Raw genomic sequence first — 18,835 nt, 5'->3', positions numbered from 1 at the left:
TTTTTTTGGCTAGTTTAGATATCAGACCAATCAAACAACACACCAACTAAATAATGGGAGTCACTCATCGCCTCCTACTGGCGTAACTGTATCCTGCACACTGACAGTGGACAAAAGTAAATCAGTCAAAAGTGCAGTATAATATAAAACGGTTTTTGATATAGAATGGTTTAAATTGATATCAATAATATTATTACTAGTAGTATTTATTCAGGCAATTATTATTATTTTATTTTTTTGGATGGATGGATATACGATGGTGTATAAACAGTAGGGTTACACGTTCATATATGTATGGTGGCGTTCACACAATGTCCTGTTCACTGAAGCTCGGGGGGTTTTATGGGCGTCCCGTTCACCCTGGTACTGTGTTTGATGACTCAAGATAGCGTTACTTAGCGCTTCACACTCCCACGCGCACACTGAAATCATCATAAGGTTAATGTGACCATGAGCGGGTTTACTGGCAAGCGGAGTGGAATTACAGAGGTATGTTTAATAAATAACATTTTTAAATGTTTAAATTAATTAATAACCACGCAATTACAACAGCTAATTCTACTTGCGTGTCTTCTTTTGATTTGTTATTTTTGTTTTATGTTTAATGAAGCGTGTGGAGCTGCATGTGTTTTATGTACCTGATGAACAGTTTGATCGGAGGTTGAATAAAGTATCAGCTGAAGCTGTGGACACTTTCATCTCCGCTGGATTTATCAGGTCAGTCGCGGAGTTCGTCTACTGAGAGTCACGGTTTACACTTGTGGATATTCTTCAAAAAGTTAATTATTAAAAAAATAAATAAATAAAATAAACTCCATATATTAAACCGTAAACAAACCTACACAATTACCAAAACACTGTTTTAACCAGAAAATTAAGAAAAATTAATATAAACCATGTGTGACAACTTACCATGAAAATGCTCTTGATTATAAAAGAGAGTAGATACATTGGTTAAAATCTACCATCATCATAGTTGATTCTTGTCTAGAATCTGGACTGTATGGCGGTGTGGTTTTATTTATCAGATTAACAGAAATGATATGATATTGACTTTTTACATAAGTCAAATAATGAATTAAATAGAATTCACATAACAATGGCCTAAATTAACTTGGTGTTTATGAAAGCAACAACAAAAAATAATAATACTGCTAGCATTTGTGTAATTTTACTAAGATATAGTTCCATAAATATGAAACAGAATGGTTTCATATTTCCAGAAAAGTATAATCCACAAATAAATGTAAAGAGATCATAATAATTCTACCTCCATAGCCTTACTCATTTTATTCATATGTGACCATGTCTGATCTCAGTGCTTTTTGTTTTTAGAGTTGATTCAGATGCGAGTCTGTCTGATCTCAGATCTGATCTTGGAACATTTCTTGGACTGGACAGAATTGCAGATAGATACGTTTTCTTAAAATGTGTTGGCAGAAGTTTGGCACTGGTGAGTAGCTATCATTGCAAAATAATAAAGTTGGTTACCTAAAATGAATGTAAGTGTACAGCCAAAGGCTGGTGTTTTTTTTTGTTGTTGTTGTTTGCATTACATCAAATCAAGCACATGGTGTGACGATGAGGAGTATGGTGATTAAAAGTTTGATTAGACACAGGACATAAATACAATGATTCATTTTCAGTAAAGACAATCTACAACTGGAAAATGTGAGACAATTATGTAGACAGATGTGTGATGCATAATTACCCTTGAGTAGCATGGAAAATGTAAAGCTAAAATAAATACCACTTTTTTTCATTTGATCTCAGGTTAAATTCAGACAAGAGGGAGAACTGACAGTAAAATGCTTCACTCCACCATTTGTAAGTGCTTGTGAAATAAGGGAGATCTAAGTTTAGTTATATTTGGTGATTTATGCTTGTGATTTATTGTTTTCTGGACCCCTTTAGGCTCCTTTTCCTGAGCTCTACATTTTACCCATGGGAGAGAATGACAGTTGCCTTTGCTCTAGCTCTCTGACCACTGATACTTTAATAAGCAACACTGACAATCACAGTCACGATTTGCCCAGACCAACGTGTGTGCCTGGCAACATAAAAGAGCCCATTATATTCCCCTCAATCAATAAAGGACCTCAGCAGTCTGTCCTAATGCAGGATGCAGAGGAGGACGAGAGTGATGAAGACACAAGATCCACTGACACTCCTCATCTAACACACAGTTCGCAAGATCAGATTGGGCCTGTACACAAACAATCCGGTATGAAATGCTAAGGACATAAGCACAGATGCACTCAACTACATGGGGCCAGCTGCACCAGCTGTGTGCAAAACAACTTAGATTTCATGTAAAGGGGCACTAAATTACACCTTATGTACTGCTAACGATTTTTGCGTTGCACCATTCAATTTAGTTGAAACAATTCTGCATACAAATTAAATATTAATGGAATCTTTAAAATGGGAGTAACCGTTAGAATAGAATAACTGATTGGCTGAATTGCACAAGTAAGCTCATTTTATCTGGTAAACTTCCATCTTTTACATTTACACTTGTTTACATTATAAGAGTGGCATAGTATAGTGGCTCTTCAAAACAACCTGTCCTAAACAGTGATACCTCTGTGTGCATAGGTACATGTTGTGCATGTTAAATAATATTATAATTAATCAATGTAATTTATTATGTTTTTCTTTGTATCAATATACATTTATAGATCCTTATTACTGTTAATTACAATTACTAAATGTTATTTACATATAAAAATACCTATTGTTATTCATGATTAATTAAAATATTTTAATATATTACAATTTAATGTTTAGGCAAAATAAGTTACAATCAAGTATAATTAAAATTCAACACAACTTTGGCTCACACATTTACATGCTGCATTGGAACATTGAAGGTAAATGCCATATGACTGCACATTACTTCACAGAGAACTCATGAACACTAGCTACATTCTGCCTTAAGAACAAGTGGTGCAACTAAAAAGTTAAGTTACAAACTAACTAGTAGTTACTTAGTCTCTAGTACGAACATATGAACAGCTGGTGCAAATCTACCCTGGAGTTTAAAAAAAACTTTTCTCAACTGAATTAACTGGTGTGATCAGTAAGTGAGACATCTAAAAATAAATGAAATGTGTCTGTGTGTGCATATATATATATATATATATATATATATATATATATATATATATATATATATATATATATATATCCATGAAATACAGTGCAGTTAGTCTGTTAATCTTATTGTAATGTTCATTCATGTCAAATGCAACATACAAAATATTATATGTAATGTACAAATCTTGCGTTTTTTTATTTTTCAATGTAGACAGACATCTTGCTAAGCAGGGAGGCTTTTTTCAAGTAGAAATGAATACAGCTCCAAAAAAGAAACATTGTTTTAAAAGAAAAAACAGAAACTCTGGAGCGACGGAGTCATTTGAGGATTCTCATGGACTGGCAAGGTAACCTGATTTTTTTTTGCTTTTATATTTGTGTAGAGACTGAGAATTGTTAACTATTTACTGGTAATACATTTTTATCTGTATTAGATCTGTAATGGAATATTTAATTGCATTCAATGACCTATATTATACATCTAGGAAATTTAACAGTTGTCTGACACTGAAATCAAGCAAAGAAAAGACAGATGATATGGTAAGAGAAACTTATTAGTCTCAAATTATATCTGATACATCCAATGGATCTTTAATAAGCCATTCTGGTTTTGTACAGAATGCAGTTGTTGTAGTCTCAACATTTTACCTAGACCCACATTCCTGTGGAATGTTTCTGAAGGTTTAGTAAAGATTTTCCAGACAAAACAGGAAGTAATGTACCTGTAAATGGCCCATCCTCATAAAGACAACATGAGGTTTATTGGCCAAGAAAAATTCCTCTTGCAGCTGGAGGCTGAAGAGTGTTCTGGACATTGTTGTAAGAAGCTTTTATGTGTTTTCACAGGTTCTTATGTGTAGACCAATCTCTCCACTCCCAGCAGAGAGAAGTTCTCCACTGTCTGTCTATTCCCTTGAACTTTATACACAACAAACAACCACTAGTAAGGCGGTTACTAATTAGCAGTTACTGTACTAACGAATGCGGTTGTTATTCTTGCTCTTGAATTTCATATTAAACATTTCATGCTTTCAGAAAATGAACTGATAGAGGAAATTAAGCTACTCAAAGGGCAAAGGAAGGAGCTTGAACAAACAAGGCAAGAGCTTTTGAAAAAGGGCAGAGAGCTTTTAGCTCTTAACAGACATCGCAGGAACCAAGGTATAAAGTCCTCTACCATTAAACATATACACAAAAAGTATGTGCCTTCCAGGTTTTGCCATAGCATTTCAGTGAGGTTACGCCTGGACCTGATTTCATTACAGAACAATAATAATAAGTATGTATGTATGTATGCATGCATGCATGCATTTATGCATGAAGGTCCACCCGTAAAACCTAACCATTAAAGGAAAGGATGTGGAAAGGAATTTGTGCTCTGCATTTAAACCATCAATGTGCACACCCACAGCAGTGAGTAGTGAACAAACACGCACACACACTGTGAACACTCACCTGCAGCAGTGGGAAGCCATATCGCTGCGGCAAGCAGTTGGGGGTTCGGTGCCTTGCTCAAGGTCTCACCTCAGTCATAGTTTTAAAGGAGGAGAGAGCACTGGAAATTCACTCCCCCCACCTACGTACAATCCCTCCCGGACCTAAGAATCAAAACCATGACCTTTGAGTTACAAGTCCAGCTCTCTATACATTAGGCCACGACTGCCCCCAACATTAAAGGTCTTCTATCAGCCTAAACAGTTTGCAACAAGGCAGGTAACTCTGGTAAAAGGGTAGTCCAAGGGACAGACAAGAAATCCAAAAACCGAGAGACATAAAACCAGAATTGCAAATTAACAACTGGCAAGTCTTCACAATGTGACATTAAACACAAGGCTTATATAGGCAGAGGTAAGGAGCAACTGGTGAAAACAATCAGGCATGATGATTCCGGGCAATGGGTTATGGGAAATGCAGTCCAGGATTGAGTGGCAAAGGTATGGTGCCCTCTGGTGAAAAAAAAAAAAATCCTTATCTAGTAAATCATGAAAGACTGGAAAAGTCATGTAAAAATGAATTAGTTAAAAACAGAAAAATCGTTTAAGAATCACTCTTTTATATCCATTATGAGAGTAGAAGTTCGCTTTCAGTGCGAGCAAACTCATTTCACGTGGTGGCGTGCACTGCCTTTTTTCAACTTTCTGAGATGCTTTGCATCTGAAGATGCTCTATTTCAGGGCAATTCTAGCCAAATATGCACATCTGATGGTTAGAGAAGTCAGGACAGAGCAGATCAGGGGGTGGGATGCTGTGCCCGGTCCATTAAGATGAAAAAAAACAGAGATGAGGGCATAGCAGAAAACCAAGGTGGCAGGAAGCCAGGGTGGAGCCGGCAGAGCAGGAAGCCAGGGCGGAGCCGGCAGAGCAGGAAGCCAGGTCGGCACTGAAGACAACCAGAGCGGAGCAAAAGACCACCATGGCAGAGCAGAGGGGACCGAAGATCCCCACAGTGGAGTAGATGGCCACCAGGATGGAGCTGAGGACCACTTCAGAGGTGCTGATGGCACAGGGGACCACCGAGATGGCTCAGGCAGAACTGGAACTCACCACGGTAGATCTGAAGGATGAGCAATCAGAACTGCAATAGAGAGCATAGAGAGGTTAGGAACAGCCCCTGTGGCCATAACAGGACATTCAGAGAGTTCAGCAACAACTTTCACAGTTGTGTCAGGACAGTTTAAGATTTCAGAGACAGCCTCCATGGCTGTTTCTGGAAAGCCTGAGAGCATAGTGATGGCCTCAAAGGCCATGACAGGATAGACTGAAGGTTCAGATATTGCCTCCATGGCCATTACCGGAATGACAATGTGTTCCATGTTGAACTAAGGTGTTATCTCAGGGCTGGCAGAAAGTTCATAAACAACCTCTGTGGTTGAGACAGAGCAGACAGGACACTTACGGGCTGATGTCAACACAGGACTGAGCTCTGGGGCTTTAGTTAGCTCTGGAGTGGATTCATGGACTGAAGCAGGCTCTGGAGCAGACACATGGACTGGAGAGGGCTCTGGAGCAGATTCATGGACTGTACCATTCGCAACAGATCACAGAAACAAATGAGTCCTCTGCACAGGTGTTGCAGACTGGAATTAAGCCATGCCATGCTGGTTTTGTCTGACTAGCGGAGAACTGGCCCCCTCCCCAACTGAGCCTGGTTTCTCCAAAGGTCTTTTCTACATTTCTGTCACCGACGGAGTTTTGTTTCCTTGCCACTGTCGCCTTTGGCTTGCTTAGTTGGGGATGCTTGACTGATTGCACTATTGACACTATTGGAAGAGACCTGAACTGGATGATGACATCACTGAATCATCAATGAACTGAATTTAGCTAAAAAAATTACATTTACATTTATTCATTTAGCAGTCGCTTTTATCCAAAGCGACTTACAGATGAGGACAGTGGAAGTAATCAAAAACAACAAAAAGAGCAATGATATAAGTGCTATAACAAGTCTCAGTTAGGTTAACACAGTACACGTAACATGGGATTTTAAATAATATAATAAATAAAAAGAAAACAGATATGATAATAAAAAAAAAATAGAGCAAGCTAGTGTTAGAGGTCTTTACACATACACACACACACACACACACACACACATACAATTGCATAATAAATGAAAAGAAAATAGATTACAAAAAATAGAAATACAAAAAGATTAGAAAGGTAGTTAGATTCTTTTTAAAGAATAGAATTAGAATAGTGAGTGTTAAAGTTAGAGGGTCAAATAAAGATGGAAGAGATGTGTTTTAAGCCGATTCTTGAAGATGGCTAAGGACTCAGCTGCTCGGATTGAGTTGGGGAGGTCATTCCACCAGGAGGGAACTGTTAATTTAAAAGTCCGTAAAAGTGACTGTGCTTCTTTGGGATGGCACAATCAAGCGACGTTCACTTGCAGAACGCAAGCTTCTAGAGGGCACATAAGTCTGAAGTAACAAATTTAGGTAAAGGGGTGCAGAGCCAGTGGTAGTTTTGTAGGCAAACATCAATGCCTTGAATTTTATGCGAGCAGCTATTGGAAGCCAGTGCAAATTGATAAACAGAGGTGTGACGTGTATTCTTTTTGGCTCATTAAAAATTAATCTTGCTGCCGCGTTTTGAATGAATTGTAATGGTTTGTTGGAATTGGCTGGAAGACCTGCCAAGAGGGCATTGCAATAGTCCAGCCTGGACAGAACAAGATCTTGAACAAGAAGTAAAAAATGACTCCGTTATTGTCTTCTTGCATTATTGACAAACTATTTTCCTGTTTGTCAAGTTAAGTCACCTTTATTTATATAGCGCTTTAAACAAAACACATTGCGTCAAAGCAACTGAACAACATTCATTAGGAAAACAGTGTGTCAATAATGCAAAATGATAGTTAAAGACAGTTCATCTTTGAATTCAGTGATGTCATCTCTGTTCAGTTAAATAGTGTCTGTGCATTTATTTGCAATCAAGTCAATGATATCGCTGTAGATGAAGTGTCCCCAACTAAGCAAGCCAGAGGCGACAGCGGCAAGGAACCGAAACTCCATCGGTGACAGAATGGAGAAAAAAACCTTGGGAGAAACCAGGCTCAGTTGGGGGGCCAGTTCTCCTCTGACCAGACGAAACCAGTAGTTCAATTCCAGGCTGCAGCAAAGTCAGATTGTGCAGAAGAATCATCTGTTTCCTGTGGTCTTGTCCTGGTGGTCCTCTGAGACAAGGTCTTTACAGGGGATCTGTATCTGGGGCTCTAGTTGTCCTGGTCTCCGCTGTCTTTCAGGGATGTAGAGGTCCTTTCTAGGTGCTGATCCACCATCTGGTCTGGATACGTACTGGATCCGGGTGACTGCAGTGACCCTCTGATCTGGATACAGACTGGATCTGGTGGCTACGGTGACCTCGGAATAAGAGAGAAACAGACAAATATTAGCGTAGATGCCATTCTTCTAATGATGTAGCAAGTACATAGGGTGTTATGGGAAGTGTTTCCGGTTCCGGTTTACCTAATTAATGTAGCCTAAAAATCCTTTAACGGATTTGGATATTAAAAGCATATTAGTATGTTATGTGTAAGCCAGGTTAAAGAGATGGGTCTTTAATCTAGATTTAAACTGCAAGAGTGTGTCTGCCTCCCGAACAATGTTAGGTAGGTTATTCCAGAGTTTAGGCGCCAAATAGGAAAAGGATCTGCCGCACGCAGTTGATTTTGATATTCTAGGTATTATCAAATTGCCTGAGTTTTGAGAACGTAGCGGATGTAGAGGATTATAATGTAAAAGGAGCTAATTCAAATACTGAGGTGCTAAACCATTCAGGGCTTTATAGGTAATAAGCAATATTTTAAAATCTATACGATGCTTGATAGGGAGCCAGTGCAGTGTTGACAGGACCGGGCTAATATGATCATACTTCCTGGTTCTAGTAAGAACTCTTGCTGCTGCATTTTGGACTAGCTGTAGTTTGTTTACTAAGCGTCCAGAACAACCACCCAATAACGCATTACAATAATCTAACCTTGAGGTCATAAATGCATGGATTAATATTTCTGCATTTGACATTGAGAGCATAGGCCGTAATTCAGATATATTTTAGATTTTTTTCAAACAGCTTTTCAGTTTGTCTCTGTAAAGCTGCTTTGATACAACCAGTATTGTATAAAGCGCTATACAAAAAAGGTGACTTGACTTTGAGTGGGATCTGGATTGGATGCCACCACCTCAGAATTGCCCAGACACAGAAGATGGTGACCGCCATTACTGGAAGGGCAGCGGAAGGTGGGAGAAACTCTGAGATCGTCGGGCTTGAGAGCATTTTGAGGATTCCTGCCACTTCCACCGACATCAGCGGTGGGTCCGCCAAACTGGACATCGGTCTTGGTTGCCTGGAACTGCCTTACTAGCTTCAAGAGCAACATTCATGATGGCTGGGAACAATGGCATGAGACATTGGAGATTGGCTGCCATCGCACGATGAGACTCTGGAGTGGCGGCCATGTTGTGAACAGGCTTTGGTGTGGGAACCACAGGACAGGAAGGTGCTGAAAGAATGGGATTAGCGACTGTTATCACTGGACATGCTGGTGACCAAGATGGACCAAGCTCCGTAGCCACCAGTACTTGGTATGACTACTCACAGAACTAACAAACATATTGCTAAACATATTAGACAGGTCTCCTTGTTGTAGCTGCAGTAACTGGTCCACCCATAATGGGTTTGGGTTTCACTCGGCTGCTGGATCTGTACATGGTGAAGTATTTTGTTATATACTGCTCCGAGACTTGTAATGTTGGATATCCAAATGCAGGTTTTATTGGTATAATCCAGAAACGTAATCCAAAATACAGGCAACAGGTCAATACACAGGCAAGCAATCCAAATGAGCAACAAGGCAGGAAACTCACAAAGAAGGGTAATTCAAGAGACCAACAAGAAATACAAAAACCAAGAGAAATAAAACCAGGGAGAATGCTTATAATTGCAGAGTAACAACTGGCAAGACTTCACAATGTGACAGTAAACACAGGAGCTGTGTCCGAAACCACTCCCTATCCACTATATAGTGCACTATATCGGGTGTCAGTCATTTTGTAGTGCTGTCCGAATTCTGGGTGAGTCATTCCCTACATTCGTCCACTACATTTTACCCACAATTCATTCTGATTTTGAGTGTACAACCGATGTACACTCACTGAAGCATTTCCTACAATCCAATGCGGAGTACCGTCGAGCTGGAAGCGAGAGTGGGAGCCAGCGAGTTAGAATCAAAGATGCAATTTACATCTTTATTATTTCTGTTTTAACGTTTTTTCATACATTATTTATATTAAAATATGTAGGCAATAACTCAGTTTAATATTTTACTAATTTACTGAGGTGGCATCGTTGTTAACTTACTAAAATTATGATAATTTGGTGGTAATTTAATAATAATTAATGTTTAAATGTGTATTCATGCTGATGTAAAATTAACGGTTGGCTAAGGGCGCTCTTATCTGAGCTCAAAACGCTGCTTGAGCGAGTGTCAAGATACTAAAAATAATAAATACATAAAATTATGAACGTGTTAATTTTTGTTCTCAGTATTTTAATAGCATTTAATGATTATGAACATAAAAGCATAAAAAAAACGTATGTACCATCGATGAAACCACAAAGCTGATGCGGAGGTGTTTAATTGCAATATTAAGTCATTTTAAGTATTATTGCAATTAATATTATTTTCTAAAAGAAGGTACATGTAATATAAATGTACATATGGCAATGCTTTTGCGACAACTCTTAATAATTATGCCTTAATAAAGTTAAGTAATAAAGTACTTAATAAAGACTTAATAATTTTACCAAGCTCTAAACCTTTTTTCAAGATTAAATTAATTAAAAATCATTATTTAGTAAATCATTACTGGAAAAGGAATGTAAAAATTAATTAGTTAAAAACAGACAAATCAATTAAGATTCACTCTTCTATACCCATTATGGGAGTCAGGAAAATTATGTTGTGAATAATCACTAGCTATATTTTTTTTGCAGAAATTATTATAATTTTTTTTATTTTTTTATTTTTTGCCATTTTGTGGCATTATTGCACATCAAAATATTCATGCATGGATATACAATCCATAGCAAACATTTTGTCTCATTCCAACTAAAACTTTGATTCTTAGAGTTGGAGAGTTTACTGTTGAATTTTAATGTTTTAAGCCCTTCGTTTGGGTTATTGCAGGATTTCAGGATCTCTTTAATCTGTCAGATTTTTGTGATTATGAAATGGGTATTAGGCTATGGTATAAAAAAAGATTTTTATTTTTTCGTTTGCCTCTGAAGCACGTGACCGATGGAAGAGGCAATATTTTGATACTAAGAAGGCAACAACACTTCTGGAGGACACACTGAAGAGTGTTCGCCTTGAACTTCACACCTTCTACAGTAAAATGCTACAACAAATCCAAGCCCGGGATGGTGCAAAACGACAAACGCTAGCAAAGAAACATTCAAGAACAAAGTTAAAGGTAGTTTATGGTTCTTTATTATTTTTTTCAGTAAAATAATTACATATTTATGCTCTATTTATAGATCTCGTCAACAGGGAAGTAACTGAAAGTAAATTTCTTTCTTTCTAAATATAATATTTTGATACATTAAAACAAAAACATTGTGCTTTGCCACTTACAGAATGAGTTAATAATCCAGATTATGACAGAGAGCAGTGAAATTGATAATCTGAGGAAAAATGTGGATGATGCTAAAATTAAACTGGCCACAGAGATCAAGGTACTGAACAGACATGCACTGGTTAGTTCCTCTGGATTGTTTCAGCACTTGTGATGTTTTTTTCTTTCTTTCTTTCGTCTAGTTGAGAAAGCAAGCTGCCACAGAACTACAGGCCCTGAAAGCAGAACTGATGCAAAAGAGAGCTCAGTTATAAAGAAACACAGAATACATGTTTATGTGCTCAGCATTAGGTTTCTTAGAAATTAGATTTCTTTGTGGACAAAAGTTGTGATTCAGCTGATGAACTAATGGTGCAAGGGTTTGTAAGCACCAGTGTTTAAATATTTTAGAAAGCAACCCATGGATGGTGGACTTGTAGTTGATTGCATGTTAAGATGGGTTACGTGAGTATATTAATGGCTAAAAATGGTTTACTTCACTTTTAACATTTAACAAAAATCATTATTTTCAGAAATTATGTCTCAGAGAAATGAGCTGTTGATGAAAACCATATTACTTGAGCTTATTAGGGTTTCTGCAGGTTTTATGAAGGTGAATGTAAGCCTTTTTAGAAACCTTTTTTACGAACAAATTTAAAGGAATTGCAAAGTTCACCCAACTGGCCCAACAAAGGTATCCGGTGGCTGAAAGCTTCATGCATATTCAGTGTTTTTGGTGTGAAAAGTGATTTAATTAAAAATACATTTTAATCTGGTTCCATTTTATTATGACCTCGAATTTAGACTTTAATGCAAATTGGTTGTTTCGAGTATTATTATTCTCACACTTGATTATTCTAGTTAAACCTTTATATTTTACTTTTCATTAGGAATCTATGTTGCTCAGAGTGTCTCGGCCGTTCTACACGGACCTCAAAGTCACAAAGTCACCAGTCTGATCATTAGTCAGAGGTTATGACTGATGATCAATAACAATAATCAGAGGTTATGCTAGTACTATTTATCTAGCCCCAAATAGTTATATAACAACATACAACTTGAATAAAGTTTAGACAATAATCAGAGATTGTGCTAGTACTATAAAATATGCTAATATTTCAATAGTATTTTTATCTAGCCCCCCTGGTAGTTAAAATAACCATAGACAACTTAAATAAAGCTGAGACAATAGCCAGCGGTTATGACTAGTACTATGATTAGCCCCCACAATTAATGCGACTAAATACTACTTAACTAAAGTTGAGCAGTTATTTAGAAATCTAGCATTCCACCTGATGATGCCCATGTTCTATCTAACCTGAAATCTAGTATGTTCTTAACCCTGGATGCAGATTTGCAGAAACATATGCCTTCACTTAATCTTATTGAAAAAATAATTTCAGAGCAAGTCAGAATAATATAAGATTTGACAATTTATTATTAGTTATGTTAAATGTATCATGCCAATTACATAGTTCAAAGAAAATTAATACAAGATATCAAATTCTCAAATATACATCTGAGAGTAAAAGATGGATACCTGATTTGAGAAAAATAAATAGTGTGGAATGTATAGATAGTCCACACTACACGCTCATCTAGCTACAGAATCGACCTGATCTTTTTGCAACATTTCCTAGGACCAAGACAAACATCCTCCAAATGCAGACAGGGACTAACAATTGAAATTTGCACTGATCAAGTCCTAGACATCGAGAGTTTACACCTTTTGGGGACAGATTATTTGGATGAGAGACACTTGGAAAGGTCACACCCCCTACAGTAAGGAAAAATATCTCTAAACTCTTAGAATCGTTATTAGCTTTTAGTTTATTTCCTGTAAGACTAGGACCATTGTACCAGTCGCACTGATACATTTCAAATGATACCAAACATGATGTGAATATCACTTGCATTCATGTAGAACATTATATTTTGCTACTGACCATTCTGAGTGGCTTTAATTTGTCCATTAACAGCTGTGTTTGTGCAAGGTGTTGCACTACACATAACTGTTATTGAGAGTATTTATTCTTCTGAATTAGTATGAGATGGGTGTGTTGTTGAAAATCCAGTTTTAAGGTTTTAAGTTATGCATCTGGAGGTTCTAAGGAATTTTTATGGCGGTCACAGGACACAACTATAGGAATCAGTCTCTAGATGGGTGAAGGGCAGAAACTGCATGTGGACCAATGGGATGTTAGTATGTCCTTAGTGGCTTAGTACCAGAGGTCTTCTTCTTGCCCTCTAAGAAGTGTTTGGCCATTGTCCTAGCATCTCTGTCTGATGGCAGACAGTTTATTTCTGTTTGTCCACCAAGATCCAATCAAAATGTAGCAAACCTTTGTCCATTGTTGTGGTCAGAGAGGGGCCCCACCATAAAACTGGGCTCTAGAATGTGCTGTTCACCACATTAGAGAGCACTCTGTGTAAAAAAAATAATAATAATAAAAAATTAAACCTTAAAAATGATTCTACTTACAAATAAGTAAATACAGATACATGGTAGGGTGAATGCAAATGTTTATAAGAACCTTCTGCGACAACATGCGGTTCCTTCCCTGCTTTTATCACCTAATCAGCCAGCAGTTTTCATGTAGGACAATGCCTTTGTCACATGGCAAAATGGTTAAAGCAGTTCCATGAAGCCGAAAACATTCAAATAATGAAATGGCCAGCCCAGAGTCCAGATCTAAACCCAACTGAAAACTTCAGGAAAATCGTTGGCAACAAAGCTATGGTTAAGAAACCCACTTAGACACTAAACTGTGGGAAAAAAACTGGAAGAAGAGTGGACCAAGACCAGAGCAGTGTTCGAGACTAGCGATGTCCTGTGGCTGTAGATGTACTGAAGTCATTCAAAGCAAGGGCCTGTTCACTTCCTACCAATTTTTGACTGTTGTAACCTTCAGACATTTTTGTTGTGAATTTGTTGAGATTGTGGCATGAATCTTTCTTCATGCTACAATCATTGCTGTTCTCAAATTTAGCTCACTGTGTTTTCCACAAAATGAATTGTTTATACTTAAAACAGAAACAAATATCTGCCAGTGGACTTAGAAAACTTAACTTAATTCAAAGAGAAAACAAGTTTTCATACCTCACTGGCAGACATTAGTTCTTGTTTTAAGCACAAATTTGCTTAATTTTGTTAAGACTTCAACTATCTTAATTTTGCATCTCAAGTAAATGTAACTTTAGATATCTGAATTGGAAAATGACAAAAATACTGAGGAACATTTTTTTTTATTTTGCAGTGTACGCAGCATTTCATTCTATGCCTTTATAAATTTGAGACTTTCTGCTCTGATTGGAATGACTAATTACATTTTAAAACCTGCAGAACCCTGCCTTATGCTGATTTAGAATCATCGTGCAGTATTGAGCAGCAAATTATGATCATACAAATGATTACATTTAGTAAATGTGGCAATGTCAGTTAATTTTCAATTAAATAAAAGGTTTTAGGCTTGCTGAAATGTAGTGTGCTATTTATTCAGTTTGTGATAAGACTGCAGCAGACTCCCTGTGTTCCCCAGGTGTAAGGGCGTTCCACATGTCCTCCGTCTGTTGCTGGGCGATTGGATCACTACTGTAGTCCAGGAGATTTCCGTTCCACATTCCGATTCCTTTCAGACCATGTTGTGATACATAGGCAGCCTTCAGAGCAATGCTTTCAGGGTCATCATACCACACCTGATGGACCCTGCCTTCTGTGTCCTGTTAATAAAATCTTATTCATTTAAGGGAAAAGATAACATGTCTAACGTGAAACTGTCCACTTAAAAATGTTGTTTTTACAAGTGTTTTTAGTAGGTATTAAACTTTTGAGACATGCAGAATTGATACAGTACCTTGTAATTATAATATGGAGCTCGCTGGTTGTCATCCCACAGTCTTCCTGAAATTGAGCTGTTGATCTGTTTCATCATGATGCTGTAGGGAATTTGTTTACCGGATGCATCGCTACATGGAGCCCCTCTGAATGGCACTTTTGGAATTGCACATGTTCCTTCCTGTTATAATAACAAAGAGAGTGCCAAACAACATAACTGTTTAAAAAACATAATTTATCTATTCTATTGACTACCCAACTCAACCTAATTTACATACCATTAGCTTACTGTTGTACTATAACAACGAACCAGAGATTCAGTGTTATTAATCTCTGTATTTGTGTTTAATCAAGGGTCGGATAAGCATCATAGTCCATTCCTTTTGTTTTTGTTTAATGTATGTTTGTGTGGTAATATTCTGTGTATGGTCTATTGAACGCAAACTATTGTATTATGAAATCTTGGCCTACAGAAAATAGATGACCGGAAATGGCATTAACAGATCTGATAACAAAAACTTTGACATGGAGAAACTGTGAAATTAAAAGGTTTAATCATATTTAATGCAATATTAAGCACCAGCTTAATGATGGTATCTTGCTAGAAAAGCTTGGATACCCACTCTGATGAGATTCATGTGGGAAATATCCAGAAAAATAAATGAGCACACCTGCAATCCCACTAATTTTTTATTTCAAAATTGTATTTAGTTTACATTTGCTGATCCACAGTTTGCATACACAATTATTAACAGTGTTTGTATGTTGGATCTGGCCATAATTGTAATAATTTGTGCAAGACTGCAGAATAGTAAGTTGTATAAGAACAGAACATGTGCAGGAGTGAGGGGAAGTATTTAAATTATGTAAAAGATAAAATGGGAAAAGATTAATTTGTGATAACAACCTGCCGGCTATAAGTTGTTCCACATTGTATACGGCTATTTGCCACATAAATAATTACACACAAAATATTGATTTAAACTCTGAAATATTTCAAGCATGTCATTTTAAATTAAGTACTGAAAATAAATGGTTTACCTTTGTGAAATTAAGGCAGCTGTAGTCATAACCATACCATGGAACACCCATAACAAGTTTCTTTGGCTCTATGTTCATGCTGATGTATTGATCATAAGCTGAAAAACATGTCTAAACCTTAGGTGTGCATTATTATAAAATGGGAGGTAACATGAAAACAGGCATTATTAATAATGTTATGGTCCAACCAACATAATCCAAAGATCGTGTTTAAAAAATTATATAAATATGCAGTGATGACTGCATACAGGGAAGGGATATTTTGGAAATGTCATCTAGGAAGACATGTCAGATTTGACATTTGTGGCAAAGGGCAAACTATGTAGAACACCTGTTTTGAAATAAGTGCTACTCACAAGTACAAAAGCATGGGCTCAAACAAAAGTGCAAAGTAATTTTTCTAATGCCTTGCAAGATAATATTGTCAAAAACAGGGAGATTTTATTTTAACTTTTCAAGAAATCACTTACCTGTCAGTGTCTGAATGAAGGGGGCATTTGCCATGGCAATACAATCACCCCAGATCTGGCTTTGCTCATCATAGGACATAACAAACAAGAGATCGCATGAATCTGCAATGGTAAGGTAGTCATAGCAACGCTTATCAATGCATTTGGGCGACCAAGCCACATCAAATGATACCTGCGATTCAAGATAAGAAGACAGTATGTCAAGGGCTTTTAAAGTAGCTATATGACACACTTTCCAGTGATATGCTGTTTTACCTGAGAGCCTGGGATCTCTGTGTGGAAGCTTTCAGTGGTTTCCTTGACAAGGGCTGTCAAAGCATAATATTCAGGGGAACTGGTCTCCACTGCCTGCTCAACGTCTATGTTTATTCCATCCATGAACTGACTCTTTGCCAACTGGACTTTTTCCTGAATCCAAGCTGTCCTATTTACTGGATCCACAATATATGAAAGTGGTACATCTCCTGTGCAAATATTTTGATCATTGATAGTCACTATTACTACTGCCCATACTTAGTGATTTGAAGAAACCCTAATCTTAAATTTTAGATTTTGCCACATACAGTACAGTATATTGACAGCTTGCTGAAAATAGGTGGGATATTATTATTATTACATTGAAGGAGAGACAGTATACCCTAGAAACACCCTAAGAAACTAAATAGCAAGGCCTTGGCAATAACCCACAATATACTAGCATCGTGATGGTGGATTTTGCAAGGAGAAAGTGCCACACATGTTGTTTAGAACATGTAAAAATCTTGTTTGAGTTGAAATATAGGCTACATCATGCTTATAAAAGAGTGAAAAGTTTGCTATATGTTCAGTCGAACCCTACCTTTCAGGACCACACGAGCTCCTTTATAGTGAGCATAACACATGAGCTCAGCATCATATTCTCCAAAAGCTGCAACCGTTGTCACTTTGGTCCAGTCATAAAACTTCCAAGCCTTTTTCCCAACATCAAATACAAAAACCTGGAAAATATGCATTAATTACATGTATTTACTTTAGCAGTTTTCTCTCACTATGAAAAATGTTTTTAAATGTTTTTAATGTCTTTATTGCAAGATACTATGTGATAGAGAGTATTTTAAATTTAAACCTTACATTTAATGTGATTGTGCTTACAAATCAGTTTATTTATAAAATGCTCAACAATACAGCAAGTAACAGTAATTGCTGCTGATGAAATTGGGCTGTGAGTAAAAAAATAAATTTAAAAAAACCTGATGTCAAATATAAAGTGTATAGTTTTACCCTGTATGATACTCTTCTACAGTTTCTGGTCACCACTGACTCCATAATACTTATGGAGGACACTAGGGACCATCAACTATTTGGTTATTCACATAATAATCTTAAAGATTAAATGTATTTTGTGTTCATTGGTCAAAAAGAAATATATACAGGTATGGATTAACTTCAGTGTGAGTAAATGACAATATAATTTTCATTTTTGGGTTGAATTATCAATTATATCAAAAAAGTTATTAGCCACATGCATGCCATGGCATTAATCACATGACACGCTCAAGCATAAGGTTTCCCAAAAATGGCTAATTAAGTAAACGAGTAAATTATTTGTTTGCATATGCTAATCTGATATTTTCTAATCTAATGCAATACAATTCACACATTTTAATTGTGGTTTAAGTGACTGTCACTCACCTCAAACGCCGGCTGGGATCGGACGGGTTCACAGAGTTCCTCTCGTGCACATGGGCAAACTTTGGCCCACACCTGCGCGGTCAAAGCGAGCACGAAGAGAGATACAGTAATCCACATGTTGATGCTAAAACAGATGATAAAACACTGTAATGAAGAACACAACTTCTGTCTAAAAATCAACAAGACAGAAACAATACTGCCATGTGACACCACTGAAATGAGAGGGATAGATGCGAAATACACATGAAACTGAACCACAAAGGGGGCGGAGTCAACTGAATCGGGCTGTTTCCATTGGTCTGATTCGATGACATGCTTTCCATGATGTAAAACGTATGGTAAATAAATAGATTTTATTAATGTGATTCAAACTTTGTACAATAATGCCAAATGCTTCAATCAAATTACAACATGGTACCACTCCCTCAAGGCTGCCCTATCTCACCTTATTCTACTTCCTATGCAATTATTAGCCATCCACATTCAAAATAGTAATTTGAAAGGTATCTCTGTGGCAAATCGATCAGTTTTAAAATGTCGAAAGGTCAGCTCCATAAATGTGAACTTTTATCCATAAAAGATTCTATTTATTGCTCAAATTTATG

At 37.0% G+C, this 18,835-nt stretch overlaps 2 protein-coding genes and 2 long non-coding RNA genes across 4 annotated transcripts; 1 reads left to right on the top strand and 3 right to left on the bottom strand.

Annotated features, from left to right (window-relative positions):
* Positions 1 to 390: 390 nt before the first annotated feature.
* Positions 391 to 12,089, top strand: spata1 (spermatogenesis associated 1). The gene is made up of 12 exons (XM_059529048.1): positions 391 to 489; positions 611 to 717; positions 1,336 to 1,453; positions 1,774 to 1,827; positions 1,915 to 2,224; positions 3,311 to 3,446; positions 3,585 to 3,639; positions 3,946 to 4,042; positions 4,135 to 4,260; positions 10,888 to 11,072; positions 11,236 to 11,334; positions 11,417 to 12,089. Exons 1-12 carry the CDS (start codon positions 451 to 453, stop codon positions 11,486 to 11,488), a joined length of 1,398 nt encoding a protein of 465 aa, XP_059385031.1. The 5' UTR covers positions 391 to 450; the 3' UTR covers positions 11,489 to 12,089.
* Positions 3,675 to 5,113, bottom strand: LOC132119242 (uncharacterized). The gene is made up of 2 exons (XR_009426136.1): positions 4,555 to 5,113; positions 3,675 to 4,017 (listed from the first exon to the last, which is right to left on the bottom strand). It is a non-coding gene; the product is annotated as an uncharacterized LOC132119242 (long non-coding RNA).
* Positions 12,090 to 13,028: 939 nt separating the features above from the next.
* On the bottom strand, positions 13,029 to 14,348 carry LOC132118970 (uncharacterized). Its single transcript, XR_009426085.1, has 2 exons — positions 13,748 to 14,348; positions 13,029 to 13,638 (listed from the first exon to the last, which is right to left on the bottom strand). It is a non-coding gene; the product is annotated as an uncharacterized LOC132118970 (long non-coding RNA).
* A 101-nt stretch (positions 14,349 to 14,449) lies between these two features.
* Positions 14,450 to 18,481, bottom strand: ctbs (chitobiase, di-N-acetyl-). Its single transcript, XM_059528717.1, has 7 exons — positions 18,231 to 18,481; positions 17,398 to 17,536; positions 16,815 to 17,023; positions 16,560 to 16,731; positions 16,090 to 16,187; positions 15,068 to 15,229; positions 14,450 to 14,933 (listed from the first exon to the last, which is right to left on the bottom strand). Exons 1-7 carry the CDS (start codon positions 18,345 to 18,347, stop codon positions 14,706 to 14,708), a joined length of 1,125 nt encoding a protein of 374 aa, XP_059384700.1. The 5' UTR covers positions 18,348 to 18,481; the 3' UTR covers positions 14,450 to 14,705.
* Positions 18,482 to 18,835: the final 354 nt, after the last annotated feature.

This window comes from Carassius carassius, chromosome 38, assembly GCF_963082965.1.
Source record: "Carassius carassius chromosome 38, fCarCar2.1, whole genome shotgun sequence".
Taxonomy (NCBI): domain Eukaryota; kingdom Metazoa; phylum Chordata; class Actinopteri; order Cypriniformes; family Cyprinidae; genus Carassius; species Carassius carassius.
The sequence above is the reverse complement of the archived record's forward strand: the minus strand, read 5'-3'. Positions and strand labels throughout refer to the sequence as shown.